Genomic DNA, 18,524 nt, shown 5'->3' with positions numbered 1-18,524 from the left:
CAGATTTGTTTCCAGAGGTGTGGGGGTGGGCCTTACCAGATGGGAAGATCTGACGGGGGGGGGGGGGGGGGGGGGCAGAGGAATGCCACTGCTGAGGATGCAAATGTCCCTAGACAAACTAAAACTTCCCAGCCATTTGGCCATCTTGATGGAGGTGAGGTGACTTGATTTACCTCAAGTCTGTTCTTAGAAGAAGACACAGCAACAGTTAAGCAGAGAGTCCTGGGCACCTCTGAATCCATCTAGACTGACTCTCCAAAACTACAAATCCAGAAGCTTCTAGTACTTTCCTCAGAGTGAAAAGGAATCCTTATCTTGATACTATGAGAGGTGCAACAGAGCAGAGCTCTTGGCAACAGTTTCAGAAAGCAGGATGTCTCGCCTTTCTGCATACTTACCTGGTTGTTTGTACCTCCAATACTTGCTACGGCATTTTTTCAAAGTTAATACAGAAATGTACATATACACACACATGAACATACAAATGCAGGCTTTAAAAAAATTTTTTTTGTAAATACAGGCTTTAACTAATGGAGAGATGGTGGCCCAGGCAGTGATCTGGGTGTAAAAGTTGTAGTCAGGGCCCAAGGCTTCCGCAGCCTCTGTCACTCACTGTTCAGCAGCATGGAGCCTGGAGTCTTAGAATGATCCCAGTGGCCCATGAGGAACACGCTGTGTACCTCCTGGCGTCCCCTTTCATCTGCTGGCTCCCATTCCACTGCATGGCCCCAGGAGCTGACCAAGCATGGGGGAGTGGTGCTGGCCAGATAAGCCAGGCCAGGCAGGGAGCTCAGTAATGACTACGTGGTTTATTTCACTACCTTTAGAGCCCAGCCAGCCACAAAGACTCCTCACGGCAAACAAAAGGTTAGAAGCTGCAGTGGGGTTGGTCTAGAAGGAACAGTGTCTCGTGGGTCATTTCTTTAGTCTCAAGAGGAAGAAGCTCTGTAACAGGAGGGGTTCGGGGGTGCTGCACATGGCAGAGAAGGGATGGGAAGGCGGAACGTGCTTCTAAGGAGGGAGAAGTGTAGTCTGAGGAGTGTGAGGCCCGAGCCCCTGAGTCTGCCACAGCCCCTCTCATGGGTCTCCCTGGGCTCCTGGAGCTGAGTCAGCCTCGTGTGCATGATGGGACCCACTGGCAACATGGATTTCAATCGTGCTGGTGTCAGAACCTGGAGAGAAAAGGAGAAAGAGTTGCCATGATGGGCATGTTCTGAGAAGGTTTTCCACAACCTGAGAAAATGTTCTTGGTACTCCACAGGGCACTGCGATTTGACAACCCAACCTCGGGGTTATGGTCCTAGCATTCATGAGGTCTGTTTTGGAAAAAAATAGTGACTTCATACTTTTCCCTGCATTTGATTAAAGCACCCCCAAAGGACAAGACAAATCCTACAAAAGCGTCCAGGTTGATGGCTGCACGCCCCACGTCCATTCTTAGGCCCCCGCATCCCTTTAATGAACCCTCTGGATTGGATAGTGACTGTGGACCTTGGACAGCCCAGCTAGGCCAAGGCCTTGGGAAACTGCACCCCTGGGCTTAGGGAAGGTCCCGGGTGCTTGCCCCCATGCTGTTTGGTTTTGGAGCACGAGGGTATAGTGAGCTTCCACAGGTGCCATGACTCAGGCCACAAGGACCCCCCCCCCCCCCAGCTGCCTGGGCACCTGTGTTCAACTTCAGCACCACCTGAACAGAGTCAGACCCCCATATGCTGGAAAAGTAAGTCACCTCCACCTTCTTTTTATGGACTGATACCACGTGGTTTTATAGCAAACAGCTCTCCCCCCATAACCTCAATTCCACCCATGGACCATTTCCCTACCTTGCAAGGTCTAATTTAAGTGTACAATAACCACGTGGCACGTGCACACCTGATAAATCTCTGCCAAAATGAACGTCTTTGTTTGGTTCATAAACTGGGACTCTAGGCAGATCAAGTGATGACTGTTCTTTGGGTTTTGTTTTAATCCCAGAACATACATGTCGAGTCAGATATTCTCAATGTCTTCAGTCTCCCCTTCATGAGAAATCTCAGAAGACATTTTGTCTAAGCCTGAGTTTCAGAAAAAGCTGTGCTTCCATGAGCAACTGGTATGTTTTTCTTGAGGATAATTAAGAGTGAAACTGATCACATTTTTCTCTTTAAAGTCCCTACCAGGAAGCTCAGAATCAAACTAGTAGCCCATTTTTAATTGCTGTGAGGCTAATTCTACCTGGCTTATTTTTATTTCCTTGTCATTGTCCCCTGGCCCCACTGGTTTTATTAATGAATTTTACCCTCTCCCCTCTCCAGGAGGAATGTGAGGTGGCATACAGAAAGTACACAGGACACAATATGAGAGGATAAGGGACACAACAGTGAATAAAATCTTCGTCCTCCAGAGAGTAACCGTGTGGCACCCTTTTGGAACAGAAGTCAGAAACATTCTTTCACCCCACAAATGCTCAGGAGCTTCTCTGTGCACACCTCCTGGATGTGCCCCCCCCCCCCCCAGCCAAACCAAGAGGACTTGTTAATGTGGGTACCTCTTCCCCCCTCTACCTGCTGGCTCGCCACCCTCAGCCATACTGGCCTTTCACCCCCAGGCTTAGCCCTGCCTCACAATGGGGATGCCGGGAGGTGCACACACTGCCCCCCACATCTCTATTCCTATCTTTTTTCTGCCTAGAAAGTGTCTATGTTTTCTCACTGCTTACTCCTTCCCTTCACACAGACCTCAACTCAGTGCTACCTCCTCCTCAGGGGGCTTCCAGGACACCTCTCACAAATCACCACCCTCCCCAGCCCTTTCCCTGACTTGGTTTTCTTCACAGACTATCATCTAACCTATTATTACATAACCATTTGTGTTTTTCATTCTCTGCATCTGCCCCCACAGGGAGGTCCCCATCACATCCCAAGTCCCCTGCGCAGCATCTGGCCCAAGGGGTCCCAGTGGCCCATGGATACTGTTCTAGGAGCTGGGAACTGCCACTGAGACTGATGTATAGGGAAAAGGTGGAGACCAACAGGTTTAAGGACACCTGTGCACAATAGCAGAGGGCACTTATGGAAGAAAAGAGAGGACATTAGAACTCTATTGAAAAGAGCAGATGATAAGTTGGCAATGGACAGAGGTGGCTTGGAAAGCTGTAGGAAAACCCGAGTGACAGAAGTGGGTGGTGATGGCAGGAAGGCAAATGAGACTCAGTGATGTCTCTCCCTCACAAAACCCCATTCTGGGCTGTGAGGGGAGGAGGGTTGGCCAGAAATTTCCCCAGGGCTGTGTTCAGATGGGTCTGCCCCAGTAGTCAGGAAGTCAGAGTACATGCAATGCTCTCTGGGAAGAGGGTAAAGGAGTTGAGAAGGTCTGGGGAGGACTGCTATTATGGCCTTACAGCCAAGTCCTGCACAAGAGTTTGGGTTGCATACCAGAAGGGCAGTAGAAGACCAATGTGCTGGGGCAGTGAAGATGCTTTTTCTGGAAATGAGGGACCAGCTGGGAAGAATTCTAGAGGAGCCTTCCAGTTCCAGAACACTCCTGCCAGAGGGGCTGGGAGCACTTCAAAAAGAAAGGGTTCCCACAGGGTCACCGACCACTTATGCCGGCATCCTGGGTTCATGGGAACTTGTAAGCAATTTCTGTGGTGCTTTTCCAAAGGTTCTGGCCGCTGTGTCCCCAGGCATCTCATGGCCAGGGTCCGGGAGGAGGCCGCCTCCCCATGGCCTCCCCACGGCCTCCCCTGAGCCACAGTCTAGCTCTCGGGGCCTTGAAGAATTTCTCGTGCTTCCACTCCCCAGCCCCACCCCGGGACCCCTTTTTTAGTGCCATAACAACTTTTTTCTGAAAAACCTCTGCTGGAGTTCAGCTGCTGAGCCTGTCCGCTGCCGGGAATGCTGGGTGCTCGGGCTGGGCCTCCACAGCAGGTCTGGGACCCAGGGCTTTTCTCTCCCACCTTGCAGGCCCCGGGGGGAGCGGCTATGCTGGCTGAGCAAGGCCGAGGGGGGGGGGGGGACTACCCACTAATCCCCTGTCGGTGCAAAGTCTGTGGCTATGGGACAAGTGGCCCTGGAAATGCAGTGACCTCATGGCTCCAAGCCCCTGCTTCCTGGGCCCCCTGAGAGTGGCAGGGCATTGTGGGACATACAGAGAACTGTCGGCGACACACAGAATTGTGGGAGATGAAAGGAGTGCTGCAGATGCAGGGATTCATGGGTATATTTAAATTGTGGGAGGTGAAGGGAATTGTGGGTATCACATGCATTGTGAGAGAACAGGGATTGGTGGGTATATTTTAAACTGTGGGAGGAACATGGAATTGTGGAAGCACCGAGAATTGTATCTCCAAGAATTATGGGAGTGACTGGGAATTGTAACAGACACAAGGGATTGTGGGAGCGACACTATGGTGGCAGCTAGGAATGAGGCAAAGACAGGGCATATTGTACCTTCAGAATCACGGACAACATAATGAATCTTAGAAAGAATGAAGATGTGTAAGAGAAGAGAACTGTGCAAGGAAATTGTCACAGGGAATCGTGGGACTTGAATGGTGGGAGTGACTGAGAATTATATCACACTGAATGGTGGAAGTGACACTGAGTTGTGGATGACAGTGTGAATTGTGGGGATGAAACGATGGGGAATTGTGGGAGTGACGGGAATTGTGGTTAGCAAACGGCATTGTGAGATTCAAAGGGAACTGCAGTAGGGACAATGTGGCGGCGGCTAGGCATGAGGAAGAGACGGCGTATTGTAGAGACAGAATAATGGACAGGATAATGACTCTTAGACTGGAATGCAGATGTATGAGAGGAGAGCAGTGTGCAAGGAAATAAAGTTGTGATAGGGAATTGTGCGTCTCACACGAATGGTGGGATTGACTGGGAGTTGTGGGTATCAGGTTGAATGGTGGGAGTGACCAGAACTGTGGGTGACATGGAATTGTGGGGTGAGGTCACTGGGAATTGTGGGAAGGACAAGGAATTCTCAGGGACAACACGGACTGTGGGGGTAAACATATGGCAGAGGCTAGGAGAGAGGAAGAGAGTGTATGTTGTAAGACATAGAAACATGGAGAGGATAATGAATTATGGGAATGGAGATGTGGGAGAAAAAACAACTATGGAAGGAAATGTGTAGTGTTGCTGTGATGGAATTGTGCATAGTACATGAATTGTGGGAGGGACAGGGAACTGGGGGCATCATATTGAATTGCTGGACAGAGAAAAGTGGGTGACATGGAATTGTGGGTGAAGAAGAAACGTGCGAGTGAAAGAGAATAATGGGAGGGATGGGGAACTGTGGGGATAACCAAGAATTGCGAGTGTCACTGAGAATTTTGGGAGGGTCAGGGAATTGTGTGTGACAAAGTGAGTTGTGGGAACGAAAGTATGGTGGAGACTAGGATTGTGAGAGGTAAAGGGCATATGGTAGAGACAGAGGATCATGAACAGGATAACACATTTTAGATGGAAATGGAGATTTATAGAGAAAAAGAACTGTGGAATGGAATGGGGAATTGTGAGAGGGAATTGTGGATATCACAAGAACTGTAGGAGTGGCAAGAAATGGTGGGCGACACATGGAATTTGGGGTGATGAGGGAATTGTGGGAGGTACAACATGGTAGAGGCTAGGATTGAAGAAGATACAAGGCACAGTCTAGAGACCTAGAATCATGGAGAGAAGAATGAATTTTAGATGGGAATGGAGATGTAGAGAGAAAAACAACTGTGGAAGGGAATAGAGAATTGTGACCAGGAATGGTCATTATCACTTTGAATTGAAGTGACGGGGAAAATTCTGGACGACACACAGAACTGTGGGAGTGACAATATGGTGGAAGCTAGGATTGAGGAAAAGACAGGGCATAATGTCGAGACAGAGAATCATGCACAGTATAATGCATTTTATATAAGGATGTAGATGTGTGAGATAAAAGCAACTGTGGAATGGAAGAGGGAATTTTTGTTGTGACCGGGAATTGTGGGCTTCTCTTGATTTGTGGGAACTACAGAGAATTCTGGGAGGGACGATATGGCAGAGGCTAGGACTGAGGATAAGACGAGGCATATGATAGAGACATGCAGTCATGGACAGGATGATAAATTTAGGTAAGAATGGAGATTTGTGAGAGAAATACAGCTGTGGAAGGGAATGGGGAATTGTTCTGACAGGGAACTGTGAGTTTCACCTGGAATTACGGGAGTAACAGGGAATAGTGGGGCACGACTTACAATTGTGGGAGTGACTGGGAATTATGGGTGTGACATGAAACACAGTGAGGAAGGAAATTGTCAGTGACACACAAAGTTTGTGAGTATCACCTGGATTTGTGGGAGGGACAAGGAATTGTGGCTGAGATAAGGAATTGTGCATGATGAGGGAAATGTGGGAAGGACCGAGAATTATAGGTAATACGTTGCTTTGTGAGTATCGCCTGCAACTGTGGTTGACACAGAATTGTGGGAGGGGCAGGAAATTGTGGGTGACTCATGGAACTGTGGGTGTCACCTCGAATTGTGGAAGGTAACGGGAATTGTGGGTGATGTAGTGAATTGCGGGAGGGTTAGTATGGATGAGGCTAGGAATTAAGGAAGAGACAGGGAATATGGTAGAGAAAGAGTCATTGACATAATTTTAGATGGCAATGGAGATGTTTGCAAGGAAAACAACTTCAGAAGTGTTGGGTAATTGTTGAAACAGAGAATTGTAGGTGATTCCTGGAATTGTGGGTAATACCTACAATTACCTTTAGGGACAAGTATTTGTGGAAGGGACAGGAAATTTTGGGTGACATGGCAAACTGTTGGAAAGATTGTTGCTGAGGCTAGGAATCCAAGGAGTGGCAGAACATGGTAGAATGGGGAATCATGGAACAGGACAATGAATTTTAGATGAGGATGGAGATGTGTCAGAAAAAAGAAAAGTGGAAGGGAATAGGGAATTGTGGGAGGGTCTGGGAATTATGCAAGGGTCAGAGAATTGTAGGTAACAGAGAATTGTGGATGATACTGGGAATAGTAGGAAGTAGTTTTAGAAGAGACAGTCCATGTGTGAGGCTGGGAATGGAAGAGAGAGGGAATATGGTGGAGATGAGAATCACAGAACACAAAATATAGACAAGAGTAGAGACATGTAAGAGGGAAAAAAGAACCATGAACGGGAACGAGGATTGTGGTTGTGATAAAGAATTGTGGGAATGACAAGGAATTGTGGGAATGACAAGGAATTGTGGGAAAAACAAGGAACTGGGTCAGATCACAGATTGTGGGAGAAACAAGGCACTATGGGAGTGGGATGGCCACACCCCTCACATTCTCACATCGCTCTCCTGCCTCAGCATCCATCATGCCCTGTCCTAACTACCTTCCTACCAGGGCACTCAAGACGCTTCCCCAAAGGCCCTTGTGCTTGCCACTAGTCACGCCCCTCACACTGTGGTCACACCCCTCTACCCACTGCCAGTCCCCTTCCCACTGGAGAGGGAGCTCTCCCAGGTCCCAGGCCTTCCAACTGGACCCCCTGGTGCCCCAACCCCGCCTCTCCTGGCCTTGCCTCCCAGTGTGGGAGTGTCTTTCTCCCACACTCATGCATCCTGCCACACTCCCCGGAATGCTTCCTCCACCAACTTTAACCATGTGCCAAAAACCAATGCAGCGCTGCATTTTTTGTGTTCCCCTAACACTTTACAGGCGCCTTAAAATAAAATATAGTATTGCACCTACTTCTTTGTGAGTTTCCTGCATTATACATCTCAAGAATAACCCCGTATTCCCTCCCATGCTAAAATTGTGCTGACCATATAGTAGATGCAGGTTTACAATGAAATTCCAATAGCTAGCGTTAAGTGCCTAGAAAGTGCCAGACCCTACATTAGATACTTAACAGTGGAGGCTCAATGTGAGCTACTGGCCAGGAAGTCATTCCTAAAGTAGACTCTTGAAGATGAGCCATGACAAGCTCCATGGAGACAGTTCAAGTAAGGAGAAGCCTCTCTGTATTTACTGTATTTAGTTTGTAACTGTGGGTTATTTTTTTCCACATGCAGCAAAGTATTTCTTGCACAATGAATAGCTAAAGAGACCAGAATCCAAGCAGCTGGAAAGAAGGAAAAAGAAAACAAGAGGGAAGAGCCCAAGCCTAAGCCCTGTCTCAGTCTCAGCCTGGCCATTTTAGGAAAGAAGGCTGCCCCTGTGCTGGGAGCTGGCCCTTTGGGTGTCACCCTCCTGGGCTGCTTTCTGACATATGTCCTTATCTTTAGCCCGGATCTCTCTGCTTTGATACTGTCGAGGCCTACTGAAAAGTTCCCCTCCTCAGCTGGCCTTTAAATTCTATTCCTCACCACCATTTACTCCATTTTTATCTGCAACTGTAAACATATCAGTAACAGTAGTAGCAGTATAGCTGGCATGTGTTGCAGGCCTAATATGCAACAGGCACTATGGAAGCCCATAGCATCAGATCTCATTTAATATGCACAGAATCCGGTTAGGCAGGTTCAGTGGTTAGTCCCATTTTACAGGTAAAGAAACAGCGAGTGGGATTTCTATGGAAGGGCTGGGCTTCAGTCAGGTAAGACCAAGAATAAATATAAAGCTACTTAATGCCAGACAGCATGGTATTGGGAAAAGAATTCAAACACTGATGGGATGAGCAATCCTAGGCCAACCCTTGAGACTTAGCAAGCCCAAACCTTAACCTAAGATTACAGGCTGCCTCGCTTCTAATAAGGTTAGCCAGCATTGCCACTCCCCAAAGAGCTTACTCATTGTAAAATCTTAGCATGGGGAAACCGAAGCAAGATGGCAGCTTAGGGAGGTATGGAATTTAGTCTGTCCTCCAGAACAGCTTGTAAACAGCCAGAACAGTATAGAACAACTGCTAGGGCATACAGCATACACCAGTCTGGACAAGCTGAACACAGAATTGTAAGTGTCCCAAGCCTTGGAGACCAGCGCCCCTCCCCATGGGTGTGGCAACCTGGTTCCCAAGGGGAAAGGAAATAGCCTTTACTAGCAGCAAGCTCCACTTGTGGGATTAATTAACAAACTCTGACTACTGAAAATAGGCCCCCAGCACAGATAAACCTGGAATAAGCATTAAAGGTATTAGGAGTTTTTGCCCCAGCAGAGAGGGGGCAGGGCTGATGGGAAAAAAAAAAAACAAAACAAGCAGGGCTTTTTAAGTCAGACAGCACAAATTACTACCAAAGGGGTGGACCCAGGGCTTTGGGAAGATTGCAGAATAAAGGGTTCTGAGAAGATGGTGGAATAGGATAGGTCAAGTTCACCCCTGTTCCATGGAAAAGCTGGAGAAAGGACAGGAAGGCTACTGAGATGGTGATTCTAGGGTGTAAGTGACCCAGGAGGGTCTTCTACATCACACAGGGAGTCCATGGTTACAAAAGCTGAAGAACTGTGACATAGACAACCGGTGACCATCTGGCTGGTGCAGACAGTCTAAAGTGCCCCTGTCCAAATGGAAGTCCAGAGCCCTTGGGAATGCATGGAGGGGAAGACTGGGACTATGAACACTTGACCTCTGTGTCCCCCACACCGCACCCTGCTCCTGCACTCCAAGGTCCACCTGAGGTGCACCACATACCCATGGCGCCCGCACCACACCTCTACAACTCTGCAACATGCATCCCATGCTCAAAGGCACCAGTATAGCACCCCCAACCTGTGCTATACCTGCACTGCAACGCATCAACGCACTTTTGTGCCCTGCCCTGAACCCTACATCCTGCTCCACATCCATCGCTCAAATACAAAGCTTTAGACTACTGAAGGAAATCAATTTACAAAGTAAACCAATCAAGATATTTGCATGCTGTGATGACAACAGAAGATCACTAAGCATGTCAAAATGCAGACAGATATAGCCCAGCCTAATGCCCAAATTCAAAGACCAGAGAAGACACAGACTTTGGACCAACTAATCAAAGATGTTCATATAACCCTACTAAGTAAAATAAATGGGATGGCTAATGACACAAAGGAGATCAAGAAGACACTAGAAGAGCATAAAGAGGTATTTAAAAGAATAAATAGAAAAATAGCAGATATCACAGAGATTAAAGATGCTGTGGACCAAATGAAAAATATACTCAAGACACACAACAGCAGATTTGAAGAGGCAGAAGAAAGGATAAGCAAACTAGAGGACAGGACAAATGATTTCAAACACTCAAAACAGCAAATGACAAAAACAATGGAAAAATTTGAATTGGATCTCAGGGAAAAAAGATGGACAAACTAAGCTCACAAATATAAGAATCACTGGTGTTCTAGAAGGAGAAGAGAGAGTAAAGGGCTAGGAAGACTAGTTGAGGATATAATAGGGGAAAAGTTGTATATAAGAGATATACAACTCCTGTAAAAGACATGAATATGCAAATCAAAGAAGCCCAACGACCTCCAAATAGAAAAAATCCAAACAGGCCTTCCACAAGATGCATACTAATCAGTCTATCAAATGTTGAAGAGAAGCAGAAAATCCTTAAAGTGTCAAAAGAAAAACAATCTACTACATACAAAAGAAACCACATAAGACTGAGTTCAGACTACTCAACTGGCACTATGGAGGCAAGAAGGCAGTGGTATGATATATTTAAGATTCTGAAAGAGAAAGACTCCCAGCCAAGAATTCTGAACCCAGACAAATTTTCCTTCAAAATGGAGGGAGAGATTAACATTTTCACAGACAAACAAATCATCAACAAGAGATTGGAACTACAAGAAATAATAAAGGGAGTTCTGTCAATTGAAAAAAAAAAGACAGGAGAGGGAGGTCTGGAGGAGAGCACAGGATTGAAGAGTACCAGAAAGGGTAACTTAAAAGATAGAAAGAAGATAGAGGGAAAAGAATATATAGATCTGACAAACAAAATCCAAAGGATAAAATGTTTTTTGGATTCAAGAAATGCCTTTTTAGTAATAACTTTAAATGTTAATGGACTAAACTTACCAATTAAAAGATACAGATTGGGCAGGCCATGGTGGCTCAGCAGGCAGAGTTCTTACCTGCCATGCTGGAGACCCAGGTTCGATTCCCAGTGCCGGCCCGTGAAAAAAAAAAAGATACAGACTGACAGAATGGATTAAGAAATATAATCCAGGGCAGGCCATGGTGGCTCAGCAGGCAGAGTTCTCGCCTGCCATGCCGGAGACACAGGTTTGATTCCTGGTGCCTGCCCATGTTAAAAAAAAAAAGAAAGAAAGAAATATAATCCAGCTATATGCTGCTTACAAGAGACTCAATCTTAGACACAAGGATACAAATAGATTGAAAGCGAAAATTTGGAAAAAGATGTTCCACACAAGGTGTAACCAAAAGAAAGCAGAAGTAGCTATACTAATATCAGACAAAATAGACTTTAAAAGTAAAGACGTTATAAGAAACAAAGGACACTATATATTAATAAAAGGGAGAATTCACCAAGAAGAAATAATGATCACAAATGTTTATGCTCCCAATCAAGGAGCTCCAAAATATGAGACAGACATTGGCAAAACTGAAAGGACCGATAGACGTTTCAACAATAATAGTAGGAGACTTTAATACACCCCTCTCCTCTATAGATAGAACAACCAGACAGAGGATCAACAAAGCATAGAGGAGTTAAACAACCTGACAAATGAATTTGACCTTACAGACATATATAAGTCATTACACCCCAAATACAAGGATATACATTCTTCTCTAGTGCTCATGGAACATTCTCTAGGATAAATCATATGCTGAGGCATAAAACAGGTCTTTATAAATTTAAAAACATCAGAATTATTCAAAGCACTTTTCTGATCACAATGGAATGAAGTTGGATATCAACAACCACCAAAGAACAAGAACTTTCGCAAATATATGGATATTAAATAACACACTCTTGGGTGGCACAACAGTGGCTCAGTGGCAGAATTCCCACCAGCCGTGGCAGAATTCCCACCAGCCATGCCAGAAACCCGGGTTCAATTCCCGGTGCCTGCCCATGCAAAATAATTATAATAATAATAATAACAAAATAATAATAAAATAACACACTCTTAACCCATGGGTCAAAGAAGAAATTGCAACAGAAATCAGTAGCTATCTGGAGACAAATGAAAATGAGAATACAATATATCAAAACTTATGGGATGCAGCAAAGGCTGTGCTGAGAGGGAAATTTCTTGCCCTAAATGCCTATGTTAAAAAACAAGAAAGAGCAAAAATTGAGAACTTAACTACTCATGTGGAGAAAGTTGAGAAAGAACAGCAAACTTACCCCAAAGCAAACAGAAGAAGAGAAATAACAAAGATTAAAGAACAGCAAACTAATCCCAAGGCAAACAGTAGAAGAGAAATAACAAACACTAAAGCAGAGTTAAATGAATGGGAGAACAAAAGAACAATAGAAACAATCAATAAAAACAAAAGTTGGTTCTTTGAGAAAAATCAATAAAATTGATGGGCTACTAGTAAGGCTGACAAAGGAAAAAAGAGAGAGGATGCAAAGAAACAAAATCAGAAATGAGAGGGGGGTCATTATCACAGACCCTGAAGAAATAAATCAGGAGACAAACCTTATGAACAACTATATGCCAACAAAATAGAAAATTTAGATGAAATGGACAAATTCCTGGAAAGATACAAACAAGCTACACTGACTCAGGAAGAAAGAGATCTCAACAAACCAATCACAAGTAGAGATTCAATCAGTCATCAAAAATCTTCCTACAAAGAAAAACCCAGAGTCCAATGGCTTCCCCAGGGAATTTTATCAAGCATTCCAAGAAGAACTAACACCAATCCTGCTCAAACTTTTCAAAAAAACTGAGGAAAAAGGAACACTACCTAACTCATTTTATGAAGTTAACATCACTTTAATACCAAAATCAAGTAAAGATGCTACAAGGGAGAAAAACTACAGGCCAATCTCCCTAATGAACACAGATGCAAAAATTCTCAACAAAATACTAGTAAATGAAATCCAACAACACGTTAAAAGAATTATACACCACAACCAAGTGGGGTTTATACCAGGAATGCAAGGACAGTTCAACACAAGAAAATCAATTAATGTAACACAGCACATTAACAAATCAAAAGGGAAAAATCACATGATCATCTCAAAAGATGCTGAAAAAGCATTTGACAAAATTCAACATCCTTTTCTGATAAAAACATTAAAGATATGAATCAAAGGTAACTTTCTCAATAAGATAAAAGGCATATATGAAAAACTGACAGCCAGCATCGTACTCATTGGTGAGAGACTTAAATCTTTCCCCCTAAGATTGGCAATGAAATAAGGATGCCCTCTGAACACACTATTATTCAACACTGTACTAGAAGTTCTAGCTATTGCAATCAGGCCAAAAAAGAAATGAAAGGCATCCAAATTGGAAAGAAGAACTAAAACTCTCACTATTTGCAGATGATATAATACTATACTTGGAACTCCTGAGAAATCTACAACAAAGTTACCTGAGCTAATAAACAAATTCAGCAAGGTGGCAGGATATATAATTAATGTGCAAAAATCAGGAATCGGTTAAGGAAAAAATCCATCCAAAATAGCAACTAAAAGAATCAAGTACCTAGGAATGAACTTAACCAGGGATGTAAAGGATTTTTTACACACAAAACTACATAACATTACTAAATGAAATCAAAGAAGATCTAAATAAGTGGAAGGGTATTCCCTGCTCATGGATAGGAAGGTTAAATATAGTTAAGATGCCAATTCTACCCAAATTGATCTACATATTCAATGCAGCACCAACAAAAATTCCAACAACTTACTTTGAAGATTTGGAAAAGCTAGTTACCAAATTAATCTGGAAGGGAAAGAGAACTCAAATAGCTAAAAGCATACTAAAAAAGCAGAATGAGGCAAGGGGATTAACACTTCTTGATTTTAAAACTTATTATAAAGCCACAATGGTCAAAACAGCATGGTACAGGCACCAAGAAGTATTGACCAATGGAACTGAATCAAGAGTGCAGAAATAGACTACCAAATCTATGGTCAAGTGATTTTTGGCGAGGCCACCAAATCCACTGAACTGGGACAAAACACTTTTCAATAAATGGGAATGGAAGAACTGGATACCAATAGCCAAGAGAATGAAAGAGGACCCTTACATTACACCCTATACAAATATTAACTCAAAGGGGATCAAACACCTAAATATAAGAACTAGGACCATACAGCTTCTAGAAGAAAATGTAGGGAAACATATTCAAGACCTAGTAATAGGAGGTAGCTTTCTAAACTTTAAACCCAAAGCACAAGCAACAAAAGAAAAAAACAGATAAATGGGTGCTCCTCAAAATCAAATGCTTCTACACCTCAAAAGACTGTGAAAAAGGTGAAGAGGGGCCAAGATGGTGGCTCAGTGAGGTGTGTTTGTCTTCCAGAGCAGCTAGTAAACAGGAACAGGACAGAACAGCTCCTGGGGCCACATCAGTGAGCAGACACACAACATACCCCAGCCTGGACAAGCTGGACCGGCTGTGAGCCCACCCAGAACCATAAGTCCCCCAAGCCGCGGAGCTGGCGCCCCTCCCTGACAGGCTACTTCCCAGAGGGGAAAGGAAAGAGACTTTATCAGCAGCAGGGGCTGAGTGCAACCAAGCTCCAACTGTGGAATTAATTCTGACTACAAAAAATAGGCCCCAGCTCAGCTGAACCCCGAGTAAAAGTTGAGGTTGATGGGTTTTGTCCTGGCACAGAGGGGGAAGGGCTGACAGAAAAAGAAAAGAGAAAGAAAGAAGCAGAGTTTTTTGGATCGGATAGCTCATAATACTTGAAAGGGTCTAGGCCCTGAAAGAAAGGAGGGACCTGGAGGTACACAAAGCAACATACCAACTTGAGCTCTTGATTGGCAAACCAGAGGAACAGTTTCCCTGCTCTGAAAAGGATTTTTTTCTTTTTTGTGTCTGTGTTTCTATGGCTTGACTACTGTTTAGATAGAGCTGCAGGGCTTCTCAGCCTCCAACTGCCCCAGGCATAGGCAAAATTAAGCCTGTTTGAGTGTTTGCCTGGAGCCTGTGCCTTCCTCAGGACAGGGGTGGGGCCCAGCTCAGGTGGAAACACTCCCTCCAGGAGGTCAGACTGCAGGATCTGGAAAAGTGAAGCAATTAAAGCCAGCCTACACCCTCTCCTCTGTCTCAACCAAGGCCCTAGCAGGATGAGTCTGCTGAAGTTAAAGGTACCACATCACCTTATGTTGGTGGAACCCAGGGGCAGAAAAGCGCCACCTACTGGGCAGCGTAGGAAAAACACAGGGCCAGAGGCTTCATAGGAAAGCCTTTCAACCTGCTGGGTCTCACCCTCAGGGAAAACTGACACAGGTGACTCTTTCCTCCTGACAGGAGGCCAATTTGGTCTGGGAAAATATGGCTGGGATCTATAATACCTAAGTAGACCCTCCTAAGTGTGTGTGTGTGTGTGGGAAAGGCACCACACAAGCAGGGCAAGAAACAAGAAAACAAGAACTGAAAAATTCTCCTCTGTCCAACAACTTATTTTTCAGAAATAGAAAAACCAATAAGCAAATTTATCTGGAAGGGCAGGGTGCCCCGAATTGCTAAAAACATCTTGAGGAAAAAAAACGAAGCTGGAGGTCTCATGCTGCCTGACTTCAAGGCATATTATGAAGCCACAGTGGTCAAAACAGCATGGTATTGGCATAAAGATAGATATATCGACCAATGGAATCGAATAGAGTGCTCAGATATAGACCCTCTCATCTATGGACATTTGATCTTTGATAAGGCAGTCAAGCCAACTCACCTGGGACAGAGCAGTCTCTTCAATAAATGGTGCCTAGAGAACTGGATATCCATATGCAAAAGAATGAAAGAAGACCCATCTCTCACACCCTATACAAAAGTTAACTCAAAATGGATCAAAGATCTAAACATTAGGTCTAAGACCATAAAACAGTTAGAGGAAAATGTTGGGAGATATCTTATGGATCTTACAACTGGAGGCGGTTTTATGGACCTTAAACCTAAAGCAAGAGCACTGAAGAAGGAAATAAATAAATGGGAACACCTCAAAATTAAACACTTTTGTGCATCAAAGAACTTCATCAAGAAAGTAGAAAGACAGCCTTCACAATGGGAGACAATATTTGGAAATGATATATCAGATAAAGGTCTAGTATCCAGAATTTATAAAGAGATTGTTCATCTCAACAACAAAAAGACAGCCAACCCAATTACAAAATGGGAAAAAGACTTGAACAGACACCTCTCAGAAGAGGAAATACGGATGGCCAAGAGGCACATGAAGAGATGCTCAATGTCCCTGGCCATTAGAGAAATGCAAATCAAAACCACAATGAGATATCATCTCACACCCACCAGAATGGCCATTATCAACAAAACAGAAAATGACAAGTGCTGGAGAGGATGCGGAGAAAGAGGCACACTTATCCACTGTTGGTGGGAATGTCAAAGGGTGCAACCACTGTGGAAGGCAGTTTGGCGGTTCCTCAAAAAGCTGAATATAGAATTGCCATACGACCCAGCAATACCATTGCTAGGTATCTACTCAAAGGACTTAAGGGCAAAGACACAAACGGACATTTGCACACCAATGTTTATAGCAGCATTATTTACAATTGCAAAGAGATGGAAACAGCCAAAATCTCCATCAACAGAAGAGTGGCTAAACAAACTGTGGTATATACATACGATGGAATATTATGCAGCTTTAAGACAAGATAAACTTATGAACCATGTAATAACATGGATGGACCTAGAGAATATTATGCTGAGTGAATCCAGCCAAAAACTAAAGGACAAATACTGTATGGTCCCACTGATGTGAACGGACATTCGAGAATAAACTTGAAATATGTCATTGGTAACAGAGTTCAGCAGGAGTTAGAAACAGGGTAAGACAATGGGTAATTGAAGCTGAAGGGATACAGACTGTGCAACAGGACTAGATACAAAAACTCAAAAATGGACAGCACAATAATACCTAATTGTAAAGTAATCATGTTAAAACCCTGAATGAAGCTGCATCTGAGCTATAGGTTTTTGTTTTGTTTTGTTTTGTTTTGTTTTGATTTTACTATTATTACTTTTATTTTTTTCTCTATATTAACATTCTATATCTTTTTCGGTTATGTTGCTAGTTCTTCTAAACCAATGCAAATGTACTAAGAAATGATGATCATGCATCTATGTGATGATGTTAAGAATTAATGATTGCATGTGTAGAATGGTATGCTCTCTAAATGTTGGGTTAATTTCTTTTTTTCCGTTAATTAAAAAAAAAAAAGAGAAGGGATAATTGGAGATGAAGGGATACAGACTGTACAACGGGACTGGATATAAAAACTCAGAAATGGACAGCACAATACTACCCAATTGTAATGCAATTATGTTAAAACACTGAATGAAGCTGCATGTGAGGTATAGGTTTTTTGTTTTTGTTTTTTTTTGTTTCTATTGTTTTAATTCTTATTCTGTTGTCTTTTTATTTCTTTTTCTAAATCGATGCAAATGTACTAAGAAATGATGAATATGCAATTATGTGATGTTATTAAGAATTACTGATTGTACATGTAGATTGGAATGATTTCTAATTGTTTTGTTAATTCTTTTTTTAATTAATAAAAAAAAAAATCTCCTCTGTTAAACAAAACATAAGCCACAGGTCTAGAATAAGCTGAACTGAATGTTAAAGAACAGATAGACAACAAAGTCAAAGATCAGATGGACAACAAAGTCATCCAGAAAGAAAATCCTAGGTGAAAACAATCTCCAGAATAAACTAATTAAGGAAATAAAATGCCTAGATGCCAGCAAAAAATAATGAATTGAAGAAGGAACATTGAAGATATGTCCCAATCAAAGGAACAAACCAGCAATTCAAATGAGATACAGGAGTTGAAACAATTAATTCAGAATGTACAAACAGACCTGGAAAACCTCATCAAAAATCAAATCAGGGCGGGCCGCGGTGGCTCAGCGGGCAAGAGTGCTTGCCTGCCGTGCCGGAGGACCCCGGTTCGATTCCCGGCCCCAGCCCATGTAAAAAAACAAACAAACAAACAAAATATAATAAAACAAGAAAATGTTTAAAAATGTTTCCCTTTCTTCCTCCCTTCCTTCCTTCCATCCTTCCTTCCTTCTCTGTCTTTCCTTCCTTTAAAAAAAAAAAAAAAAAAAAAAAAAAAAAAAAAATCAAATCAGTGAACTGAGGGAGGCTATAAAGTAGGCAAGGAATGAGCACAAAGAAGAAATTGGAAGTCTGAAAAACAATCACAGAACTTATAGGAATGAAAGGCACAGTAGAAGAAATGAAAGAAGAAAAAACAATGGAAACGTACAATGTTAGATTTCAAGAGACAGAAGATAGGATTAGTGAACTGGAGGACAGAACATCTGAAATTCGACAAGCAAAAGAAAATACAGGGGAAAGAATGGAAAAATATGAGCAGCGACACAGGGAATTGAATGACAACATGAAGCACATGAATATACATGTTGTGGGTGTCCCAGAAGGAGAAGAGAAGGAAAAAGCAGGAG

The 18,524-nt window shown here is 43.4% G+C and overlaps 1 protein-coding gene across 3 annotated transcripts in view; it reads right to left on the bottom strand.

Annotated features, from left to right (window-relative positions):
* Window positions 1-115: 115 nt before the first annotated feature.
* The window catches only part of GPR143 (G protein-coupled receptor 143), a 112,199-nt gene continuing 93,790 nt past the window's right edge, over window positions 116-18,524 (bottom strand). For 2 of the 3 annotated variants that reach the window (XM_077145409.1, XM_077145410.1), the window contains exon 11: window positions 118-1,172. In XM_077145409.1, coding sequence (XP_077001524.1) covers window positions 1,078-1,172 — 95 coding nt within the window. In that variant the 3' untranslated portion in view covers window positions 118-1,077. Of the gene's footprint in view, window positions 1,173-18,524 lie in introns of all 3 variants that reach the window. The other variant, XM_077145411.1, reaches the window with a different exon arrangement.

Source organism: Tamandua tetradactyla, chromosome X, assembly GCF_023851605.1.
Source record: "Tamandua tetradactyla isolate mTamTet1 chromosome X, mTamTet1.pri, whole genome shotgun sequence".
In the NCBI taxonomy this organism is placed as follows: Eukaryota; Metazoa; Chordata; class Mammalia; order Pilosa; family Myrmecophagidae; genus Tamandua; species Tamandua tetradactyla.
The sequence above is the reverse complement of the archived record's forward strand: the minus strand, read 5'-3'. Positions and strand labels throughout refer to the sequence as shown.